This window comes from Nipponia nippon, unplaced genomic scaffold, assembly GCF_047370975.1.
Source record: "Nipponia nippon isolate SJK-2023a ecotype South Korea unplaced genomic scaffold, ASM4737097v1 scaffold_3, whole genome shotgun sequence".
Classification (NCBI taxonomy): Eukaryota; Metazoa; Chordata; class Aves; order Pelecaniformes; family Threskiornithidae; genus Nipponia; species Nipponia nippon.
In genome coordinates this window covers 111,428,419-111,453,672 of record NW_028262347.1, presented here as the reverse complement: position 1 = coordinate 111,453,672, position 25,254 = coordinate 111,428,419, and the positions used below count along the sequence as shown (strand labels likewise).

Genomic DNA, 25,254 nt, shown 5'->3' with positions numbered 1-25,254 from the left:
GCCATTTGGAGGAATCTTTGCAGGCCCAGGGAGCCAGCAGGGCGGTCGATCTCTTTACTGCCTGGCCTGCTGATTTACACAGACATTTATGATCCTTCTACGAGTTGTGGGTAGCTGCAGCGTGCAAAGCAAGTGCGCCACAGGCACAGCCAGCAGCCCTCTCCCCATCCTCCATGAGCAGAAGCAACATGACAGCTGGGTAGGGTAGTTCCCCTTGGGAATTCCCTCTGTCTGCCACCGTCACTGAAGGCAGTAACGTTTGGAAAACAAGATCCCCCTCCTCACACCCGTTACCTGCCTGGGATGTGCTTGGAAGCCACTCCACTCCCGCGCTGTTGTGCACGGTCCTCTGCGCAGTTAGAAGGATGCTCTGGCGACTCCGATATCTCTGCAAACAGCATCAACGCTTAGACCTGAACGGGCACAGCCTACGAAACAGGGCGAAGAGGAGGACGCACAACCACTTCCTTACCGCCAGCCATGCGCAACGTGACGCGCAGAATGCAGGCGGCTGTGCAGAGCGCGGGAACTGAAATGCAGCTGCCTTCATTTGCATAGCACGGAGGGGAAACCGGTGACAGGGGCTGCTGGCCAGCGGCCACGTCCTTCCATCCCAGTTCGTATTTGAACAGCTCCTGCCCAAACAAACCCTACTTTGAAGTGAGCGGGTGACGGGCTCCCAGCATAGCTCCCCTGATGGGGACTGCTGTCAAACCACGAAAGCTCCTTAGAAGCCTGGGTGGCTGCCCCAGTTAGAGCCTCGCTGCTGGGTGGCTCCAGGACCCACTTGCACAGTCCTCCCAAAACAGGGGCACCATCAACCAGCAGAGCTCGTCAGAGCCAGTGCGCCAGCCCCACTTGCAGCTTCCCCATTCCCCAAAGTCACCTGAGATGTGAGGGTCCATCTTTCTACGCGCCAGTGCTGGCACCACCATGGGGCTGCAGCTCTGCTCCAGGCTTCAGCCAAGAAGAACCTAAAAGCAGCTACAGGAGTGGAGGACCCACCAACGTGGGCTGCAGAAAGGGACTGGCAGCAGCAGTGTTACAGGAAGGGCTGCCACAGGAGCCGTCGCCCGCACCCATGCTACTTGTTCACCTGCTCAGCTGACATGCTCATTCCTACTCTGGGCCTTGCCCAAGTCCCAGTGCAATAAAAACCTCTCCTCCCACCCCACAGTTACTCCAGTTCCTTCACAGCCTCTCCCTGGGGACACTGCCAGAGACATTTAATATCTCCATCCCTCCCTCCCAATTTCATTAAAGGACCTGTAACACACCAGGACCTGAGAAAAAACAGACCTCCCCCACTCCCAAGCTCTACCAGCTCGCTCTCTGGTCTTCTGTCTCATGCCTGATCACTTACCTAAAGCTATCCTCACACGCAAAGCCCAAAGTGCTCCAAGCAGTACAGCAGCAGGAGTTAGCAACCCCTGACGCAAAGCACCATCTTTTCAGCAACAACTCAGTGTAGGTCCCCCCGAATCATTATATTGGGCTAGCGGCCTTTGGGATCTACAGCTTTGAGCCGATGGAAGATTGTTCCAGCCGTGGCATCTTTTTACAGCAGTAGATCATTGCTCGGGGCACACAGACATCAACTCTGCCACTTACACAAGGAGAATACGTAGCACCATGGTAGCTACAAGGGAGCTGGCAGCAAGCAGGCACGAGTGGCAGCAGAGGAACAGGCACAGATCAGGAGCTGTGACAGGCAGCAGTGCTGGGAAGATCCTTGTGAGAATGTGATCCTGCAGCAAAGCCACGCTTTTACATTACTTTGCACCCTGACCTGCTGCCTCGCATCCACTGGGAGCAGAGGGCTGCCTTCGAGCAGGTGAGGAGCTGCTTGGTTCCACTGCCCCCTGCTCAGGCAAGGGCTCCAGCAAACGTCCTCTTCCAATTTTTGTGCATCACAAGGGAAGAGCAGCCTCTTGACAGTGGAAATTACCTATTAAGTCCTAACAAAGGACCATGCTGTGTGCTTTGCCATAGAAATGCTCCCAGTTTGTGATACAAAACCTCTCCTTTACCTATCCAGGATACCCAAACTCACAGCCAAGTAGGGTTCACAGCACCTCCTTGCCCACGGAGGACCAGACCCCAGACACCGCTGCATTCACCCACAGCATATACATCCACAGACATCCGCATTCATCCAGACAGCACAGAGCATGCTGAAAGCTATGGTTGTTCTGAGACCCAGCTCACGTTCAGAAGGCTGACAGAAAAAGGAGCAGAGCCCACTTAGATGGACCTACGGGATCCCAGTAAATCGCATCAAGGCCTTGGTGTTTGCACTAGTCCAGTTTGCTGCTTCATTATGCAGGCAGCATGTGAGTTGCAGATCCTACTTCTTGATTTCTTGTTTGAACAAGTGACACGAGATCCAAGATCCCAGAAACTGCCTTCAACGCAGCAGTGTCACAGGGTCTAGCCGGGGAGAGAGATCTATGCAGCCAGTGTCCGAAAATAGGCCCAACCTCCTCTGCCCAGCCAGGCCTCTGCGATCAGCAGGTAACATCGCAGCCCCTTGAACTTGAAACAAAACATACAGTCTCTTTTGTTTCCCTTCAGAGTTTTATTTAGCAAAATGCGACTGTTTCAGCCCTGCCAAGTGCACAGCCTGACCTGATGGCCAGCTTGGGGAGGCATACACTGAAAGCAGGGCTGGCTCTGCCTTTTAGCTCAATTCTTGCTCTTGGCCGCGAAGGACAACACAAGCAGCTGTCAGGAGAGCAAGCGCAGGTGAAAGGTGGGCCCTGCTCCAGGCACCTTTCCCTTCCACCAAATCAGTCCACCCCACACAGCCTAGACTTGCTTCACATGGCTCAGAGCTTGGCTGATCTCAACCTGACCAGCACACACAGCTGACAGGGCATCCCGGCTCAACTTGCCCCTCAAATGCTGTATCCACAGAAAAAAACAAAACAAAAAAAAACAAAACAGAAAAAAGAACACAGTTAATAAAACAAACCCTGACTTGCATAAAATAAAAAAGATAAAGGACAATCGGCCTTTATTTCCACTAATGGGCAGGTGAGGTTGAGAAAGTCTGGCCCTTTGTGCACTCTTCAATGTAGCTTTCTGGCAGGCAAAAAAATCCCTTCAGAAGCCTTGGTGGCCATTCTCACCTCTCCTGCCCTGCGATTCCCTGAGCCAAGTGTCAACTCCGCTGAGTTGGGGTGACCAGAAGCAGCTGCGGTGCCCTTCATGGGGCCGTGAAGTCTAGGACGTGCAGGGCCGATGCCAGGGCAGCGTACAGATGGGTGGTACTGAAACGGAGGCAGTACACTGGGCTGCTGGTGGGTGAAGACAGGTGAAAGCTCTGCAAGAAAACAGGAGAATCAACCTTTCAAAGAAGAGGTCAGCCCAAAGGCCCCAACCAGTGTTACAGTCCCAAAGGTCAAGATGCCTGAGCAAAGCAGGCTTTTCCCTGCATATAGGTTAGGTTCCCCATGGTGGGTTCATCCCAAAGACAGCCCAGCAGCCTCTCTCTCTTCTTCCAAAGAGACACGGGCACTGGGCTGCCAGAGAACAACTCAGAAGCTCTGCTGCTGCCCAGCTGGCCCTCACCTGCAGGCACCGAGTCTGCCGCTTATCCCAGAGGCGCACCACGCCGTAGTAAGAAGAGCCGCTGGCAATCATATGGTTCTTATCACTCCTTATGCAGTACAGCGCGCTGTCATGGGGCTCTTCCCACTCCTGGACGCACTTCCTGCAAGGGCAACACAAACAGAGCGGGGCTGAGCCTCCACTCCTCCACCGCTGGAACTGAGGCCCAATTTGCCTGAAGGAGCTAATCCAGCTGCAGGCGAGTCCCCAGACACCACACAAGGAGAGCCCAGGAGCTCACGAAGGCCCCAGATGGCAGCAGGGAAGGCTCACCTGGTGCTGGTCCGTATGTCCCAGTAGCGGATGTAGGTGTCATACCCACAAGAAAGGAGAAGGGAGGGCGTTTCGTAGAAGACATCAAGGACTCCAGCTCCACGGTGGAAGTCAGTCCCTAAACAGGTCAACAGCTGACCACTGAAATGAAACACAACAGGGGAAGAGTCATTTAGAGCAAAGTGCCCTTCCAATTCAGCTGGCCAGAGCAGAGATGGTGTCACAGTAGTCTCCTAGATCTCATTTCTGTGATTTAACAAGAATGCAGAAGCCTGCACCATCTTCCTCTCCCTCCCACAGCTTCTGCTACTGGCTGGGCCACTAACTGTCATGGAAGGTGACCAGCAGGAGTCACAGCTGTTAGAGGAAGAGCCAAGCAACAGGCACAGCTGACCCCCAGCAGAACAGGATCATTTTCCTTGGGAGAAGTGACCAGTACTCTGAATGATGGGGCTCCATTTCCATGGGAGACAATTCTCAACTTAGTCAAACTCCAGATAATCTGCAACAGCCACTTCCCTGGTCAATCCCATCCCATCCCATCCCAGACTCCATCCTTCAAAATAACCCCAGCGGGCAGATTTCCTATATCTTTGACACACAGCTCAGATCCACAGGCAAATCAGACTCTCCTGACCCAGTCTGCCATGGCTGCTCTCTCCTCAACCCTCTCCAGTTACACTGCATGCTGCAAACACCATACCTGGGGCTGAGCATGACAGGTCAAGAGCAACCACCCCAGGGCTGCTCTGGAGATGACTTTCCAGAGGCTAGTGTGGGGGTTTTTTTGACCCCCCTCCTTCTTTTTAATTCCTTGCTTGCTGTGAAAGAGCAAAAGCAAGATCTCCATGAAGCTCTAAGCCAGATGCTTTGTGGCCATATCACTCTGCTGCTTGTTCACGTGCAGAACCAGCAGCTCACCAGGTGGATGGTGCCTGCTGAGGGCCCACCCTGCCAGACTGCAAGAAGGAGCTTGAACCCCTTCCCTGGGCCATATGAAATTGCATCAGGCACATGGCACAGCCCGTCCCCAGTATCGCTCCACCTGCCCCAGCAGCCAGCAACACCCAGCCATGGCAGACTCTTGGGAACGGAGGGACAATCTGCCCAGCTGCTTGGAACGGCCACCTATCGCAAACTCTCCTTTTCTTCCTCCTCCTCCTCACACCCTCTACATCAAAAATGCTGGACACAATAAACCTTGAAGCACCTGCTTTTCAAACCCTGCCGCATGGCCACCCCTCTCCAACAGGCTCTTGGTTCTCAGGACAATGAAGCGGTCCTGAAAGCCAACAGCACGGATCCCGCAGTGGGGTCACTCCCAGCATCTCCCCCCATTATTTTGTTACTTTCTGCTCCTTGATCCAGCATCACACAGTTCTGAGGCACATCGCCAAATGCCTTAATTCTGTCTGTAATCTGGGCTAAAGCCCTCGTCGGGGGATAAAGACCACACAAAAGGAGAAATAGAGTCCCGGGAGATGTTAAAACAAGTAAACACCTTTGTGTCAGGAGAGAGAAATTGCTGATAAAGCAGATTAGCGCCTCGAGCCCTGGTGTCCCCAGATCAGAAGGCGAGCCCTGGCCGATCTTTGCAGCCAGCACGCTTCTATGATCACAGAGCTGGCGGCATGCTGGGGCCAGCCTGTTTCCCCACAGTCACTCTCCAAAGAGCAGATTATGTAGAATAACAATTTCTTTGTGGCTGTGTAATTCCCTCCGTGACCGTGGCTGTGGGCAACTACATTGGCCCTTGATGCCAGGGCCCTAGCAACCATTTAGAGAGGCCAACCAGCCCTAGCGATGGCCCCCCCGTGCAAACCTCTCGGACAAGCTTTAACATCAAGTGCATGAATTAATCCCCCCCAACACGAATCCAGGGGTGCTGGCTTATTGGACTTTGTGTTTCTCCAGGCAAGGGATCGAGGGGATTCCAGGCTTCAGCCCTTTGCAACCTTCTCACAATACATTAACCCTTGGAAGGTTACTTGCAAACCAACCCAGCAGCAACTCCGCACCTGCGTGCAGGTCGAGAGGTTGAAGCATTTCAGTCTGAGTACTGGAAGCAAGAGCTGCGGGGGTTGGCTGGGGCAGATGGGTCCACCATGGAGCGAGACATCGATGGGCACCTCTGAGCTCTGGCACTCCCCTACACCTCCAAGCACACAGATCCCCTCCATCTGCTGTTCTGCCAAGCCAGCAGGACAGATGGACATGCACACGACCCTTCTCAAGGCTTCCACACAACCTTCATCATCCTATGAGTTGTATGTCTTACAACTCTGGGTCACACATATAACAGAGGTATGAGGAGGAGTCAGCTGCTCTCCCAAACAAGAACCCCTGGACTACCTGTGAGATGAATAAGGAGCCAGACTGCCTAACCTGCAGAGTCCTCTACCAGTTGCTCAGGCAGGAGCAGGGAGTTAACTCACAGGAGATGAGCTATCTCAGCGAGCCCTAGGCAGCACCAGCAGCTTTGACCCCTCTCCCCTCTTCTGCATGCTACTGCTTTGGTTTTGGTTTTGCAGGGTACCCCCTGGACTGGTGCTCTGGGCAACATGGCACTTTGGGAGAGGAAACCCAGAGAGGCACCTGCACGTGGGCCACGCAGCCCAGCAGCACATCTGGTGAATATCTCCTGCTAGCTAGCTGAAGCCTGTTTGTGTTATTTCCACTCCACCATCTTCCCTGCTAATACACCTTTAATATGTAAAGGACTAACTGAGCTCAGGGAAAGAGGAGCACTGTGCTGAGGAAAGGTAGCAGAATGCAGAAGCACATCCAGGGATCTTTTACTCACTGGGACCAGTCCTCTTTCTCCTCTCAGGTGCTTGAAATGGGTCACAGCAGATCTCCTCACAACCTCCCACCTCTAAACAAGCACCCATCGCACCCAGAGCAAGCCTGGCTACATTAAAGCTTGTCTTCCATCTCCCAGTCCAGACCTCAGTCTGCAGTGCTGCAAGATGGCAGCAATTTTTAATGGCAGCCTGGTGATGTCTCCAAGTGAAAAATTTCAGCATCAAAGGGACGAGGACAGGAGAAACCAGAGAATCTGGATTCCTGCCTTCAGAGCTTCCTGTGCAGCGCTGAACACCATGCAGGTGCCTCGCTCCCAGTGTTTCTCCATGCCTTCACACCTCACTGCAGTGGTACCCAAGCATCCCTGCAGAGTCACACCTCATTTCCTCCCTCCACTTCCCTTTCCAGCCTAGGCAACAAAAAAGAAAAAAAAAAAAAAAAAAAAGGATTAGCTTCTCTCTGTAGGCAGGAAAGGAGTGCAGATACTTGCAAGTTACTGCAGCAAAGCAAGCCTTGCTTTGCTGGTTTGTTAATCAGTTCAACTCTCCTGCCCCAAGAATAGGTCAGCCAAAGCAGCCTTCAACTGGGAGGTCCAGCCCCTGCATACAGCGGCAGTCCTTCAGCAGTTTACAGAAACAACACATTAGTTGCTACAGTGAAGCACTTATAATCTGATGCCAGGGGAAAAATCATACTGTGCTGTACACTGGGCACAAAACCCAAAAGCCCTAAGTATTCTGGCATGGGCATACTTAAATTGATAAAGATGCAGAACATGATTAATATTTCCCCCGTTTTCCAGCAGATTAAGGTGTCTCTGGACCAACTACCACCATGCCAGGCTAGCTCCACATCCCTGCAGCATAGGCAGCCATGCTGGGAAGGGAACTCTCTGCCACCGTAACTCTCTCAGCCTTGGGATCACAAGTTAGTGCCCACAAATGGTTCAGCCTTCATTATCCCAAATACTCCCTGCCCTCAAACCCCAGTGGCCAACAGCTTCCACTTCCTAGGGAACAAAACCCACAGCTAACCCTTACTGCAAAACTCACAGCTAATCCTTAATAACCTGTAAAAGGATGAAGATAACCCATCAAGGGGCAACAGAAAAGCAGCAGATACACCAGCACATCACTGATGCTTTCCTAACAACTTACACGGGCAGAAGATACCTACTCAATGTGATAGCTATCTCAAACCTTGTTTCTCACCAGCTTGCAGAGATCACCAGCACCAGCCAAACGCAGCAGGGAACAGCCTTCTCCTTTCCTTTCTAGGGCCTTTTTCACCCTCTGCACCCAAACACCTTCCAAAAACCAGGTAGCTGATTCTCAGCGCTTCAGAGGCCAGGGTGCCCTGTCCTTGTTATGTGCTATGAAGGTTAGTGAGCAAGTGACTGTGAAGCCCAAGCAAGACCAAACATGGAAGGTCCACACCATCTCCCCACCATGCCCTGGCCCTCCAGCAGTAGCAAGTAGAGGCTGTTTCACTCCTGGGCCTTCTTTGGGCAAGCCAGCTAGTTAACTGTGCAGATGGTGGGAGTTTTGCTATGTTTTCTGTACTGAACAGCCTGGGCCAGACAGTGCCAGGGTTCAGTCCCAGTGCTGGGTGGCACCGACAGAAACAGCGCTCTGCACCAGCGGAGCTCTGTGGAGCAGAATCAGAAACGTGACAGTCCAGGTTTCCTGGAAACACCAGTCTTCAGCACCTTAACCACAAACCACCTGGGCCAAAGCAGCGCCTACAGACACATAGACAGGCCTCCAATGCCGAGCAGAAAACTCACAGATATTCCTAGTTTCTCCTATTGTCTCTTAAGCATCTAGACTGAAATCATATTGGCAGTAATCCGATACCAGCCCACAAGGAACAGAGCCAGAGCAAATCCAGCAGCCCATTTCATCCCTAGCACGGGAAAGCTGTATTAGCACCAGGCACCTGACTCCTTGCTGATGGAACAAAATGTTTAAACAAAGTCCCTGTACCTGGGAAGCATATCAAACTGATGAGTCCAAAAGCGAAAGGCATTTTGTTCAGGCACTATAGAGAATCCTTTGATTCATCTCCATCAATTTCCACATTCTTCAGAAAACAAGACTTTTTTAAAAGTAATTTTAAAAGAAGGTATTTGTTTGGGATTTCCACATTTCACTCTTTTCTTTCCATGCTGAAAATCTAGCCATGACCATTGCTATCGTGATACTCCAGAAGACAGGAGCCTTCTAGCCTGGAAGCAAAGTGAACTACCAAGCAATGGCAGAAACAAGCTGGTTTCTTTAAGTTGTTTTCTTTCTTTTTAAAAACAGCTTAAGGCACTATTCTTCCTCACCCCAGCAATATGAAGACAAACTAAGATCAGTCATGGCAGAGCCCAGATGGTTAGCTTCCAGATAATCCATGGGATGCTGCTATCACCAGGTTAAAGCCATATACAGCCTCCCAAGCCACAGTGATTATTTGTGTTACCATAAAAGCTCAGGATTTCCCTGAGACCTTGCTGATAGCTGGAGTCAAAAGAAGTCCGCATCTCCCTCCCTGTACCCTGCCCATTTGCTGCAGGTCTTGGCAGCTGTCTCCAAGACACATGAACTACACTCCAAAAGCTAGAATGAAACTATAAACAGTTTTCTCCCCACCCTCAATTTTTGGTGACCCCGATTCACTAGAACTGATATTATACAAATATACAAATTCTAGGAAACTGCTGAATTCAGAACATCTGCTAAAACAGATGTGCGAAATTGAGGACATACTCATTCACTCTGGAAACCTCATCTGTGGACCACGATCATCCATCAAAGAGGAGAAGCCATTGCACATAAGCAGGTGACTATTCAGAAACCAAGCAGAGCTCTAAACTGATATTTTAGCCCCAACTACTTGCAACAAGCCAGTTGGGAAGTATTTACTTTAAAAAAAAAAATGTGGAATGAGCACTGTTCAGTTCAAAACAGCGGGATATTTGAGCTGAGTATCAAACAGAGAAAGGAAATAAAATCATTTTAAAAAAAATTATCCAGAGTGCAGCATTTGCACAACTTCTGTCATCCGATTTGGAGAGCACCAAAACCAAAGAGAAGGGCTGAGCTGTTGTCCCTTCCAGGTGCTTTGCAACAGCGGCTGAGGCGCCCAGGGGAGACAGCAGCTTATGCTAAGAAGGGAAAGGCTTGGTCAAACAACATCTATAATGTACGTACGGGAGAAGCATAGATCTTTGCCAAAGTTATTCTTCATAGAGTTATCCTACCCCAAGGTCACCCCTGCATTTAGCCAAGACTACTAATTCCTGCAGGGAGATGTGGGATTGGCTTGGGGAATTTTGAGGGAGCACCTCCATGTGAAATGGCTCAGAGATGTTGTTATAAGTGATTTTCAGGAGAAATGCCTCTCTCAGCTTCCTCAGCGCAGCTGAAGGGACTTGAGGCAGTAGGGGGGAATGACACCAACGATGGTTTGAGATTGTGTTGGGGGGAGAAGAGACAGAAGAGGGAGTTTTGCCTTCTTTTCTTCTGCTTTCTCTGAATTGGCCCACACACGCTTTAAATGGTCCAATAAAAAGATACAATTTCTTTACCTTTCCAGCTCTGGGACCCTGTGAGTTTTTGTTGTTCGGGTTCCCGTAAGGTTAAGTTCAGAGGATAAACTGACATGCTGGGCTATGGGAAAAAGCCAGTTTTTTCAAATAAAGCCACAACGGTGCAAAAGAGACCCTGCTGGGGCTTTTATTTGGGAAAACAAACAGAAATGGCACCAAGCCCTTCTGCTTTACGAACCAATTTAACTATAAAACCAATGTTCTCCCTCTCGGGGGTGAGGAGGGGAGAGAGACAGGACATGACAATAGTCCAAAACCTTGGGGAGAAAAAAAAAAAAAAAAAAAAAAAAGAAGATAGGACAAAAAAGGTTGTCTGTCCCCTTTTCTTTCTTGTCCATGGCTCCTTTTCTTAGCACACGTGTGTTCTTGTAAAAACGATTAGATTGCAATTTGTATAACATGGTGACCCCCAAATTCAGACATTTAACCCCTTTTCTCTGCAAAGAATGTCAAGAATGTCTTCTCTGTCTTTCTTTCCAACGGGAGGAGTAGGGGGGAATTCTCTCAAACTGTGATTTCTTGGGGGAAGAGAAAAAGAAGGAGGCAAGGAAAAGAAGCAGGGAATTCTCAAAGCCTCTCGCCTTTCGCCCCACTTGTGTGGGAACAGGCGGCTGTATTGCTCCCTTTCTGGACAGAGCTCTGCAGGTCTCCTTTGGTGGGGAGACAAAAAAAATGAAGAGTCCAAATCAAAACAAAGCCATCTGTTTAAATGAGCTACTGCTAGCCAGTGGCAGAGGGGTTTCCTCATTTACTCCTTCCCATTCTTCTCTCTTGCCTCTGTTGATTCTCTCTCAACCCAGGGAAAAATAAAGATTGCTTTTGCTTTGGCTCAGAGGGATGAAACTGATTGATGCGCTTGGAGTGTCCAGCCCCCACCCATGCGCTCTGATTGTTCGGGGACTTGTAAAGTTGACATAAACACGCCTGAACAGGAGTGCAAAGGCCACAGCATGCCCTGGACATGCACACATCCAAAGGGCAGGAGCTGGCCTCATGCTCATCTGTAGTGAGACAGGGCCAAGACTGCCATGGGGAGGAGAGGATTTAGGATAAACACCTATATGTTCTTCCTCTTACAACGGTTTTACATTTAGGTTAAGATGCACCAGAGCCTTCTTAACAAAAGGAAGGCAAAAGATGCCCAGCTTATGTGAGAGGGTTCAGAAAGACAATATCAAAAAAACCCACAAAACCCAGAAATCAGTGAAGAACCACAAGGTCCCAAATGGTTTTGAGAACACACGCATACCATGGGAAATACATGGCACAGACAAGACTGAAGCTATCCATTATAGCCAAGAGACAGAGCTCTGAACACAACAATATCTGCTAAAAGGAACAGTCATCAAAGAGACCGACACTTAAGAGGCTCCCTGCAGCAGCAAGCTTTCTCCAGCGCTGGCTCAAGTAGTTGGCCATAGGCCTGGTGTCCTGCCTCCAACAACGCCCAAGATCTTGGAGCAAGGGAATCAAATCCTACGGTTCAGAGCTGCAGAACTGGGGTAGGAATTTCCTTCTGGCCTTGTCAAGTGATTAATTCATGCCTGAAGGCAGGAGACCTGTTTATATCTTGTCTTGCTGCTCAATTTGGATATTAGGAAAAATTTCTTCACTGAAAGGGTTGTCAAGCACTGGAACAGGCTGCTCAAGGAAGTGGCTGAATCCCCATCCCTGGAGGTATTTAAACGACGGGTAGATGTGGTGCTTAGGGACGTGGTTTGGTGGTAGACTTAGCAGTGCTACATTAATGGTTGGACTTGATCTTAAAGGTTTTTTCCAACCTAAACGATTCTATGATTCTATTCTATGATTCTAAATCACACATAGGATTGCCAGCTCCATGAAAAAGGATATGCTTTCCCTTTGCCTAGATCTACATCCGAACTCTCCATCTCATACCTACCTTACTGCAGAAGGAATGGTTCCCAAGGATCAAATTAGAAATCTAAAGACAGTCATTGTGCCAAACTGATTTAATATGAATAGGCCAAGAAAGGGTTCACCTGAAGACTAGAATTCCCCTATGACAGACCCTAGTCTGTCACCTCACCAACCCTTTTTCCTTTGAATTTCAGGAAGAAGGCATGGCAGTTTTGTTCCTGATTAACCAAAGGACATACAAATGGGAATACCCAGAACTGATGCTTTAAAAAGAGTAACCAAAGCCATCTGTGAACAGGATGGGGAAACAGCACGGCAAAAAACAAGCAGGAGAGCCTCAGAAAAAGAGAATGAGCAGCCATCTGAGGAAGGGCAACTACCTGTGGATCATCCCACTGCAGTGAGTGGAGGCAGTAGAAGGCACACATTTGCATTCACTTACCTGATTTAAGCGCTGCCCAGAAAGATGTTTAGCTCACTGTTGGACAAGTTTTGGATTGGTTATTGTAATTTAAAACTGTGTTTAGCCAAGACAGAGATGCTCAGAAAGAAACCCAAGCCTGAAATGAGTAGGGAGCTTCTTTCTCACAAAGCCTGGAGAGAGTTTCCTTGGCAAAAAAAAGATACTTGGCATGATGAACCTATAGAAAAGCAGGGCAGGACAGGGGATTCTGCATCTACGGAATGGTATTACGATTCTTCTGCCCCCCAAATCCTGTGAAACCATTATCAGTACCAGGGTAATATTTGCTGTTGCTTGTCTCTCCTGTTACCAGATATCCACCCACTTCTCTGTGACCGGATAAATCCAATTTAAATGCCTGGGTGAAACTGACTCCAAGAAATGTGGGGAGTCTGTTACCTTTCCTTTCAATCTAGCAACCCCAGTTCTGAATCCACTTGCTCCCTTCACCCAACAAACTCTTTTCGTTATTAACTTAGAGGGTCTCAAACTTGTTTAAACCTTAGAGTTCAAAGCTGTGGAGAGAACGTGGAGAACAACTTGTTTTAAAACACAACGCTAAGAAGTCTGCTTGTGCTTCTTGGGCCAAACTTCTACATTAAAAGTTTTTGTTGAAAACACTTAGCGAGCTTTATAACCAAGAACTAGACCTGCAGATTCTCATTTCATTTATCTACTTCCACACAAAAAAATCTAAGCACAACAGGACACAAAGCCAAGAAGGATGGGATTTAAACAGGAAAGCATCAGTAGCGATCAGCTAACCAGGGTGTTCAGTGGTATATACTGCAACTGTCAAATTACACTTGCTGTTTAAGAACAGCACAGGGAGCCCAAGTTGTAAAGCTCTCCCTCCTTGTTGACAATTGCTGATGTTCACTCACTCAATGGCTCTAAAGAGCCACCAAAGCGGATGCAGATCAACATACACCAAAATTTGAAAGACAGGAACTAATTCCTGCCCACCCCACTGCACAGACAGATGTAACCTAGCAAGGGTCCCATGGAAGCACATACCAGAGACCAAGCAGCAGCAAGTTAGCAAACTTCAGCCAGCTGCTTAAGATGGTAATGCTCACACCGGCTCTCGGAGAGAAAGAGCACAATGCCATAGCACTAGAGGCAAATACGGATTACTAACCTGCTCAGCAGCTGCCTGGCTACCCTGAAAGACTCCTCCCCACCCCTCTGCTGAGGACACCAGCCACACACCTGAATCTCCCTTCTCCTCCACTCCCAAGCCACTCTCGTGAATCCTCTACCTCCCACCTCCCCAAAACTTGCAGACATCAAAGGCACCTGCCTTGAACACCTGAAGAGCAGGGGGGCCTGACGGTCAAGAAATGCAACTCTGTATCTTCCCCTTCCATGCACTCTCTATTTTTTTTTTCCCCATCCCTTTGAAAAAGGTGGCAGAGATAAATGGAGAACAAAGAAACAAGAAAGAGCCACAGCTTTGGCCCACACCCTGCCTATTACTTAAGGGGGAAGGAACTCTTCCGAAAGAGGAGGAAAAAAATGTGCTCAGACACAATGGCTCAAAAGGCCAGGCAGCAAACCGGGCCACTTTGTACTGCTAACAAGGGAAACCTAATTACAGGAAGAGGGCAAAGAGGGACAGATAAAAGGGATACAAAATTTCAACATCTGTTGCCATAAAGGGATAAGAAGTGGGGAAACGCAAAGTGTCAGTTTGGTGTCAGTGACGGCGTAAAGCCACTTTCAAAGGGCTCAGGAGAGGGAGAAAAACCGAACAAGAAATTAGAGGGTTCTTAAAAAAAACAAAAAACAAAAAAACCACTCTGCCAAAAATGCTTTCAAAAGGGGGGAGGAGATGGACAAAGACTGGATATTTAAAAGGTAGAGGATCTGGGGTGGCTTGCAGGGCACAGCTAACTTTGGCTCAGTTTTCACAACAGCTCTCGTGCCCTGCATCTGTCATGTTGTGTCACAGGAAAGGACAATGTAGGACTTGTGCATTCAAAGTGTTTACAGCATGAGGACTACCATGCCAGACAGATCACCGGTCCATTGCAAACATTGGGCTTGGCAGAATAGCTCCAAGAGTTGCTGCAAAGCAACCTCTGGAGCAGCCTACCTTATGGAGAAGCATCCTTGAGGCAGGGGCACTTGTCACCTAAAGACACGCAGACCACCACGACAGGCCGGGGAGCAACAGTTCTCCACTGGCAAACGACAAACGCTGGCCTTGGAGCTGTTCCCTGTGGCACGTCACCCTTGTCTCCCAAGGAGTTTAAACTCCCAAAGGAGATAAGGAGGTAGGAAGAGAAAGAAAGAGGAACAGGATCTGAAGAAAGTTTCCTTTTCTCTTGCTTGCCATTAACTGGCTGTTCTGCTGAGCCGCACACCAGCACTGGCAAATGAGACAGGAAAAAGGGAGCAGAGGTGCCTGACCTGCAAGAGGGGCAGCTGCCATCATATCCCTCACTGGCACAGAGGGACAAGGGGACTTGCAAGAGGCCAAGGAGTCAGCAAGGCCTGATACTTGACACGAGGACACAGGTTAGTATCCAGCGGCCCATACTGCTCCTGCTTTCCTGTGCAGACCTCTAATCATCTAAGTTATTCACAGCCCCCCTCCACACACACACACCTTGATCCTGAATGGCAATAAGTGCACAGCAACTTCCCCACATCTAAAAGCAATTAGATGGCACGACGTAGCATCTGTGGGATGAGATATGTCCTCCAGAGGTGCAACTAGCCAGCTTCAAAAGCATAAGAAAAAAAAAAATCCTTGTTCATTAAAGGAGAAAGGGCCAGGTGTAGCAGCAGCTGGAATTTCAGCCATCAGAGACAGTGTCTTGGCATTACGCGGTCATTCCCGTGCTTTAGACTCCCCTTGACAATTGCTTGTTGCTGCCTGTTGCGGCTTTGATCCAACACCATCATCTCAGCAGAGTCAGAAATGAAAGACAGCGGTGGGGGTGGGATGCAGCAAGAGGCGTTTCCTTTCCCCACTAAAAATTTCCTCACCACCAAACCCAACCAAGCCCTTTTCAAAGCCCAGAACATATTTCCAGGTGAAGACATTATCCCCTTCCTCTTGGAGGGATGAGAATGGCTGCCCCAGGGTCAGGGAACAGTGAAGATCATAAATATGAAAACATACCATGACCAACAGCTACAAGCAACAGCCAAGGACTTATCTGGCCTGGAACTAAGAAGATCAGTACACAAAAGGTTATTTAAGCTTTAAATCCTTTTGTAGCATGTTCTAGCTCTCAGCTGTTGGGGAAAAAGACCACCTACTCCAAGGGAAGAGAATGCCACAGAAACTGCTGCAATGTTACTTACACACAAAAAAAACCCCAGCTAACTGAACTAGCTGGTCTTGGACAGCACTAAACATCTAAGTGGTGCTAAGGATCCTGTAGTTTCAAAGAACACCACTTAAGCATCACTACCCTGCCTAATTTTTTTGGCAGAGAAGGTCCCTGGAGTCTGCTCTTAGAGATAATGTCCTTGCCACCTTCAGCCTCTACGGGTCAGACTCTGGTCCTTTGTGGCCACAAGAAAGGGGTAAGCAGCAAACTCGGGGTGGCCTGGCTCTGTCTGCCAGGTGTTATCAAAACACGCTGGGCACAGGAGGAGCTTTTCACTCCTGGATAGCTCTAAGATTTTGAGTTTCCATGCCACACTCCCAATTCTGGAGTCTGACCAGGGAGACAACATGCACAAGCCTCAAAGGAAGAAATGGCATTTCCCTACGAGATCGCTTCTGGCAGCCACTGGAGCCTTTGAAAATGAATCCAAAGCTCTGCTGGGAAGAAGAGCAGTTTATGGAGAAGTCAAGACCTGGAAGGACAGCTCTGTACTCCCCTCACTATGAATGATCACATCAAGCTTCACAGGCTAGTTTCCCAGCCGTGCTCCCTACTCAGTCTCCTGCCCTGCACGTGCTGACAAGACTCCCAGCTCACACACAGGTCCCCAGAGAGGAAAAGACCCAGTGGCATGGTGCATTCCAGCTGTGACAGGTGAAGAGGGAAGAATAAGTCTGACACTCCAGCCATCGCAACAGAGGCCCAGCGGCCTAGGTTGCTTTGGCTTTTTTATTTGCCTGTCACTCAGGCTTTGATGTTATTGAAAGATCAAACTCCGTTGTGCCTGTTCATTACCTTAATCCTATTTTCTACACAGCTTTATTATCTCTTCAGGCTTCCTTGGGAAAGGCTGTCAGAGAGGCTGGGGCAGGGGGGAGAGGCTTGCCTATCTCCTCACCCCTGTCAGATGCCTCTATCCAAGAACAGCCAGACAACTTGATGGGCAGGGGTATCACAGCACAGCCTGCATCCTTCTGGGGTACTCCAAAGGCACCATTGGACTAGGTCACCAAGCTGAATGCACTGGTGCTGTCTTTCCTGCTCTAGTTTGTCCTTTGTGCAATGCATCCTTTGCAAAGTCTTCATTTTTGTTACTTCAGAGAAAAACAAACTGGTTTATATTTGTATTTGATGGAGTTGACTCAGACAATCTAAACTATAGATTAGAAGGCAATTGGCCTCAGACCAGCCCTGCATCCATACCAACCCTCCTCTATGTCCTTTCCCCAAGTACAGCTCTGCTGACACCCCTCAGGCCCCTTCTGCCATTGCCCCCCCTCTCTCCATGCCCAGAGCCCACCAGCTCACCTCAATCCTGACGGCACTCCCTTGATAATCTGGGCTGTGCCACTCCTACCCAGAGCATACCAGTCCTGGAAAGCTGAGCTGCCATTCAATAATCCTGCCAAATATTTGCTATCTGTCCATCACTACATAAAGACCCCCAGGCTGAGAGTTTCAAATTTGTCAGCAGTTGAATCTCACGTCAGGATTTGAGCCTAACGTTTCCCCAGTTGCTAAGGTCAGAACCTTCACCGAACAGGAACCACTCAATGGCCCCAAATCAGAGGCCACAGCAATTAACCTCCTCAATGCTTATTAAGAGAGAGAGAAGACAACATGCCTAAGTCACTTCTGTAGATAACCTGTTACCACCCCTCACCTCCCTGAGCTACCAGAAACAGCAGCCAGGACAAGATGACTGTAGAGCCTGCGTTTGCCTCTGGCTTCTGAGCACCACGGACAAGAGGGTGAATGGGAGGATGCAGATCACCTTCCTCACCCCTCTGACTCAGGCTGAAGCATCAACTGAGACAGATGAAAAGGAAGGTGTAATGGACATATTCTGACTGTCCATGGGTAATGGCAAGAAACCAGGATGGCTGTGCCATCAACTAGAAAAGCTGGGAAGAAAAGTCGAGCTGCTCCCTACTGAACCAGAACCACCCCCCACATACACCTTCCCACACCAGTTTGTTCCATCCCCCACTCCATCCTGCATCTCATGTTTAAACATCCCTTGCCTATACGGACTAAAGGAATGATTTTACAGCATCTCCAATATTGCATTTCTCATTGTTATTCACTTTTCTCATCAAGTCCCTTCCTGTAACCTGGAAGCTCACTCACCTCTCAAGGTCCCAGATTCTCAGAGGTGAGGTGTGTCCACAGCAGGCTGTCCCCGTCACAAATGAGCTGTTTAAAAAAAACAAGCAAACAAAAGAGACACTTACTAACCCTCATGTTCTGAAGAAACAGTGCATGAGCAAGACAGAAAACAGGCTGCAAGACAGAAAACAGGCTACAAGACAGACTTTGTATTCTGGTTCAAGACTATTTCAGTATGTTCTACCACATTTCACAAGGGGCAGGCAGCAGCAAAGGGAGAGGTACTCCAGAGCTCTCAGTAGCTGAGCTTCCCAGATGCAGCAGGTCGCAACTGCAGAGAATTGGCAGGACAGAAAAACGTATTTGCATCTGCAAAGGGAAAACCTAAAACAGGAACACCTGTAAATTGCAACAACATTTTCAAAACAGCACAGTACTCAGCACATTTCATCTACAGTCAGCGCTGTAAGCTGCAGAAAGACCCCATGGAAAATTCCCTGTTACTTCCTACTTCATGTCTTGCTTCTGTGTGCTGGCAACTTCTGAGCACAATCATGAATTGGCTGCAGCATCACAGGCCTAACAAATCGCAGAATAGAAGTCTCCGGTCCAGCCTGCTCAAAGCAGGGCCAATTTCAAAGCTGGATCAGGTTGCCCTCCCCAGTGCTCAAGCACTCTTTATTAGAGGCAGCACAACTCTCCTGCAGCACTATTTGGCTCAGTTCACACTCTCCAGCAGGGTCCATTCCAAAGTCCTCTTTGGCGATGCTACGTCCCTGCTGCACATGCTGGCTCCAGAGGTCGCCTGACAGCCACTGACCTCAAACTAGTTGATAAGACAGGAACAAATCCTTAAAATCAAGCAGCAGGAACATGGGTGCTGTGCCTCTCCATACCACACTGCTTGTTTTGTGCCAATTTCCTATCCTCAGTCCAAATAAGAGAAAGCAGCTCATACAAAGATTCTTAAGTAAGCTATAAATGACCTCTCACAAAGCCACATTTATCGCAGCTACCGAGAATAAAATGCCAAAACTATGTTTAAGTCATTGCAACAAGGATAGCACGAATGCAGGAAACGGAGCCTGCTTTAAATAAAAGCTGGCTCTATGCTTTGCCTAAACATCTTTTGCAGCATGACACAGGGCTGGCAGCTGAAAGAGGAAAGCAAAATAAGGAAACAATGTCATGTCTGCAAAAATAGCAGGCTTTAAACATTTGTTTGATCCTCTACAACATTCTTCCTTTGGAAGTCAGAAGGTGTCTCCAAGCCTCTACTGTACCAGGAAGGGATTCTTGCAGCATCCTTGACTCCTGCGAGAAGCACTACTGCTGGTGTTACAAAGCACTCAGCAGCAAAGTGGTGAACACGGACTCAACTCAATCAAAGCCAGAGAAGAGCCATGTGGAAGCAGGGCCAGAACTCAGGACTCCTCCTACTCCTAGCTCTGTAGTTTAGCTGGGCAATTGGTTTCTCCAAATCATAAGGCCAAAGCAGCACTGCCAATACACTCTGCAAAGGAGGCAAGCAGATAACATCAAGCCATCTCAAAGAACTACAGGAACCAAGGAAGAGCTACAGCTACCAAAGCCCTCTTGTTTTGCTGGCTTTATCCCTCCTAACCAAACTCACATACCTGGACATGTCCACAAGTCCTGTGACCCTTAGCTGCACTTTAGGGCTAGACAAGGCCTGCAGCACCAGAGCTATTTCAAAGTCTCTCCAACCAGGCTGTCTTACATGCAAAATCCCATGTTCATTGGCAGTGCACATGCAATTGGCCCAATGTACCTCTGGCACAGGGCTCTCTGCACAGATGCTGCAGGGTGCGCACATTGTTCTTCTCCATGGAAGTCCCTGACCAAAGTCTGAGAGTCTAAGGAAAAGCCAATTCCTGTTGCTGTACAGCAGCCACAAGGACCAATTAAGAAAGTGTGCAGCATTTCATATTTGGAAACCGGGTTTCTGCTCATTATCTACCTTCTTTCCACCATAGTGCAGGACAAGAAGGAACATTTCCCTTTTGCCAACGTCTCCCATCTCAGAGGAAAACAATCAAAAGATACCCACTCTGACAGCTCACCAGTCAAACCCCATGTCTGGAAAGCAGCACTTTGGTCAGGGAGTACCTCAGCTACAAAGCTAGGTGTTGGATTCTGTCCCTCCCTTCCCAAACATAATCCATTAATAACTACTAAAGCAAATTACCGTGGTTAGAAACATAATAGCAGTCAGGGAGTCAGTCAAGCAGGCAATTGGGTGCTTAAGATTTTTCTTTTGGGGGACAAACTGACTCTGTCCCAGCAGAGAACGCCCTCACGTGGGAGACAGGCCCCTTTGTGCAGAAGGTATGCACAAGGCTTTGATGGTTGCCACAGGTCTAAATTAGCATGGAGGCACACCAACAGAGAGAAAAAGGTGGGAGGAACAGCAAGGTCTAATCCCCGCTCATGCTGTCAGTTTTGGACTTCAGCTTTCCCTCCTCAGTCCTTAGCCCCCACCCCTCAAAAAAAAAAAAAAAAAAAAAAGAAAAAAGAAAAATAGCATTAGATGATGAGATTTCTCTCCAGCATTGCATACAGGCCCCAGGGCCACAAACAAGTCTCTTCTGGGGAAAGCTGACTCCATTCAGTCAACAGGAATTTTGTCTCATACTTCAGCAGGATCAGGTTTGCAGGCCTTATCTTTAACAGGCTGGAGCCCATTAACAAAGATAAGACTTCTCCCAGAAGAGCGAGGAACCGTCACTGCCAGCATTAGAAAGCAGCATTCACAAGACATGCACAAGAAATGGTGCCAATAAGAAATTGTCAAAGCCTAGGAGCGAACTGACCTGGAAGTCTGGATTCCCAGAGGATGATACAGGGCCCCTCACCTTGAGTCCGGTCTGCAGGCACATGCCTTCAACACCCAGGCCTTTCATAACTGGGAACCTCGCAGAGGTGACAGTTTCACTCCAAGCAAAAGGGCAACACAAGTCAGCTTCGGTAAGTCTAAAACAACATGCAAATTGGAGCTAGGCATGTAAAGCTTGGCTCCAAAACTTCTGAAGCATCGTTCAGCAGAACTGAAGCCTTCTACCAGGTTTGCTTCTTTCAGTTCACCTTCAACAAGGCTTTTTGTCTTAGGAAGCACAGAGCACACACCAGAAACCTCTGACCTAGAGAACTGCAACCTCTTCACAACTGTTCTTGCCAGCTGCCCAAGAGAAACAACTCCAGCTGAGTTACTAGCTTAGTGAGTGTCATTTATTTTGCCTACAATGCTTTCAGGAGTCAGAGAGACTGAGGAGAGACTAAATTGGGAAGAGGAGAGCGCAAGATACCCTATATATATATATATATTACCGCAGGGATGACCCATCTCCCTGTGTACTTCAGTAGTATCGTATATACTTCAGACACTAACCAGACACATCTACATGCTACATAAAAACTGCTATATCCAAGCTTCAGATGGCCCTGGACATGCAAAGTCCCTTTTCCACTAAGCTTTCCTCTGCCCTGTGAAAGCCGCTGGGTACCATGACTGCAAGCTCCCTCCAAAAGGCTCCTCTAACGGGAAAATGAGCACCATTGCAGGGCTTCCATAACAGGGCGTGTTGTCTTCACAGGGATCCCCAGGACGTAAAAGCAAGAAAGCCAACATAGCATTTCCACCTCTGCTGTACCAGGAAGGCGAGGATTTTGCAGAGCATTGAGACACACATACTTCATACACAGCATGTTTTTGTTGTCCAAAGCAAGGCATTTTCCAACTCATCTGATACTTTGATGTTCTCTTTCCTGTTTGAAACTCCCTACTGAGAAGGAGAGGGGAAAAAAAAAAGAAGTAAGAACACAAAAAAAAAACCAAAACCTGCTTCTCCTGAAGCCAGACCTTACCTATGCTACAGAAAAGACATTTCATTAGAGATCATCCCCCACAACAGAAGCTGGGCCAGGGGATGACAGAGAACACACATCCTGACAGTGCTGTTGGAAGAAATACAAGAACTTCTCTCTATCTGACTGACTTGTGGTTGTTGAAGATCCCATGGCATTTCTGGCAACAGCAGAAGTGCTCTGGCTACAATCCAGCTACAATGATGCCATGCCTGCTCCCACAGTGCCAGCTACACAGTTTCACCCCACCTGTAGCATCCCTCTTTACCCCATCCTGGACAGAATATTGCCAGATGTGGATGAACCAGAGGGAAAGAGGTAGCTGCCCATCAGTCCTTTTGGAAAGATTCTGTTTGTCATGAGGCTTGGCAACAGTCTCAGCTCCAGAAATACAAATCCCATTGTACAATACATCCCTTCCTCACTGTCAACCCAGCCTTCAGAGCAGGCACTGCCTGAGCTGGGAATCCTGCAATGCAAAGTCATTGAAGGAACCTGGGTGACACAGGTCCTTTCCAACCTCTTCTCTTGAAACTTCCCCCATGCCCCAGGCTTGCGCCCTTCCCCTGTACTGTAAACAGATTGCTTCTCAAGTCCAATTCTGCTCTTTGGGGATTTCAAATCCAGAATCTGCTTGACACGTGCAAGAGCCTGTTCCTTCCTCCTCACACGCTCCCCCGCCCCCTGGAATTGGACATCGTTGTTCCATTTTGGAGACTATTATATACAGAGACTCATCGGACCGGGAAACAAAGAAGTTATTACTTGACAGAGCTCTGCAGCTGGGAATGTGGAAGGCGGGAGGAGAGGAGGGGGAGCACTGAGGGAGACAGGACAGGGGGGTTGGTAGCTGTGTTATGAAAGCCATCAACAGAAAGGAGAGCTCAAAGATGGGAAACATCTTTTTAAAAAAGTCCCAAATGAGATGAGAAAAGAAGGAGAAGAGAAAACAAGTCCAAAACGGAGAGCAGAGAAGAGAGAAAGCAGTTGGTGCCGATGGTGCCGCGGGTTAAACACACGGGTCTGTGGGTTTGTGTAGCCTTTGATTCAGGACTGACACGCTTTGGCAAGGGAGGCCACCGGAGCTGTCAAATCCTTCACCAACGTGCCCATCAATTGCATTCAGCTCTCCCCGACCCGCACTGGCATTTTAATTACTGTTGGGTAAACTAATTTGTACAAATGAAGGCAACTCTGCCTAATAGAATATGCAAGCTCTCTGACCTCTGACAGGCGATGACACAAGATACAAAGGAGGCAGAGGAAGGCTTTTTACCAGAGCCTTATTACTCTCTATTACTCCAATTAGTTAAGCTCCAGTGCTCCTAATTGGGGGAAAAAATTGCAATTAAATCAATTTTTGATGGGCTGAAAGTGGGTTACCGAACCGCCCTGCCTGTGAAACACTGATATTATAGCAGCAAAGGTCAAAGTCTTTGTCGGCACCTGTAGGGCCCCCACCTCCCCTCTCTAAGCCCCTCTGTGTCCCCCCAACACACACACACAGCTCGCTAAGGCGAATCATTAGAACATGTCATGTCTTATCGCGGCCGCCACCATCCTGCTAACCTCATCAGTTGACATCATTACGGAAGGTAACTCCTCCAGCATGAATACAGTGCTAAGGTCACACAAACTTGATGGAGCCCCTGCTGAAGAGCCCAGGAGGCTGAGGAGCAGATGCGACAGTAACGACATTGTGAAGGGGAGAGGAGGGGGTCGGAAACTCAGCGCAGGGAGCTCTGGCACCTCCAGCATGAGGCTTCTCCAACAGACCAGATACACACAAAGGGAGGGAGACCAAGATAGCGCGGGGAAGCCGGTGCTCCTTCCCCAGGGGGATTTAATTTGGAGAAGGGGGGCGGGGGGAAGCACCACATCAGTTTAGGATTTTCTTCTCCATGAGAAAGTGGGAACCGCAAACATGCACGAAGTCCCACCTACATTTGATTCAGGCAATGCTGGACAAAGCCAGGGTTGGGTGGTCACGCAGGGCTGGTGTTGCCCCTTCACTACCCCAGACCGATCCCTTTAGCCCTACTTTGTGCCTCTTGCAGGACAACCAGAGAACTGAACCATGCACCTTCAGCATCTCAGAAGTAAGTCAGGACAGTTGGGTTACATGCTAACAACTCAGTAACCACAAACTGAACAAAAATCGGCAGATAAGGCAGTAGCACTAAAAGTCCGGCCACTGTTAACGAGCCAAAATTACAACTTTCCAGAACAGGGAATGTGGGGAGTGGACAGCTATTTAGAAGAAGGTAAGATTGGAAAAGCTGAAGCCGCCAGTGACACGTGATATAACTGTGCAAAACCTGAAATAACAAGTGCAGGTTGCATCCAATTTACTACAGCTCTGCAACATCCCTCCGGCTTTTTGCTCCAGACTAAGCCTTTCCATATTCCTCCGTCCTCAGGAACCTTCCCATCCTTCCAGTCCCACATACCATGCTCCTCCCGCATCCTTCCCATGCAATGCTTCAGCTCCAGACCTTTAGCGCAAGGAAAAGACAACAAGGTCCATTAAATTGACTTAAACATTTTCTATCTGTGTTGCTGGCTGCTGTTCTAGGCTCAAGGGTACCCACACTGCACTTTGTTAAAGCCTGGTTTTAGGAGTCTGCAGCAGTCTCCTCGGGTCCCTGTACCACTCCAGACTCAGCACAAAGAAGAGCTTCTTCAGTGCTCTGAAGCTGAGCTTACATTCGGGCCCCATTGCTTGCATGCATGTACAATAGTCTTGTATTTGGACTCAATGACAGGACTGAGCTCACCTGAGCAAGCAGAGACCCACTGCAGCATAGCTTCATCTTTGTTCAGCAGTGAATAACATTGCCAAAGAGAACCAGCAGCTGGAGGCAAATGACCAGTCTTGTTCCACTAACAGACTGGAAAGCATTGGCACGTTTGCTGCTGCTTCCTTGAGCCTTGTGTGCATGCTGCAGCGTCCCCCAAGGCATCAGTCAGCTCAGGGTTGAACTGTGCTCCTGATATGCATCGTAAATTGCACACAGAGAAGCTACAGAAGAGCTCTGCCACTCCCCACCAGGGAATCAGCACAGAGAGAAAACAAAATGCATAAAGACGACTGCATAAACGCCACAACGTTTACAACCACTGCTGGTCCAAGAGGAAATGCCGTGCTCTGGCAAGGAGCACCAGTGACACAGGCACGGACAGACGGACTAGTAACTCATTCGCATGCTGCCTCGAGCCTCAAGTGGACCGCTAGAAAGTGGTCCCCAGAAAGAAGGCATTTGCATTTTGTACTGAAGGGCACT

At 48.8% G+C, this 25,254-nt stretch overlaps 1 protein-coding gene across 1 annotated transcript in view; it reads right to left on the bottom strand.

The window, feature by feature from the left end:
* Positions 1 to 2,547: 2,547 nt before the first annotated feature.
* The window catches only part of FBXW4 (F-box and WD repeat domain containing 4), a 62,646-nt gene continuing 39,939 nt past the window's right edge, over positions 2,548 to 25,254 (bottom strand). Inside the window, 4 exon segments of the mRNA XM_009466068.2 lie at positions 2,548 to 3,325; positions 3,574 to 3,715; positions 3,886 to 4,026; positions 18,107 to 18,172. Coding sequence (XP_009464343.2) covers positions 3,209 to 3,325; positions 3,574 to 3,715; positions 3,886 to 4,026; positions 18,107 to 18,172 — 466 coding nt within the window. The 3' untranslated portion in view covers positions 2,548 to 3,208.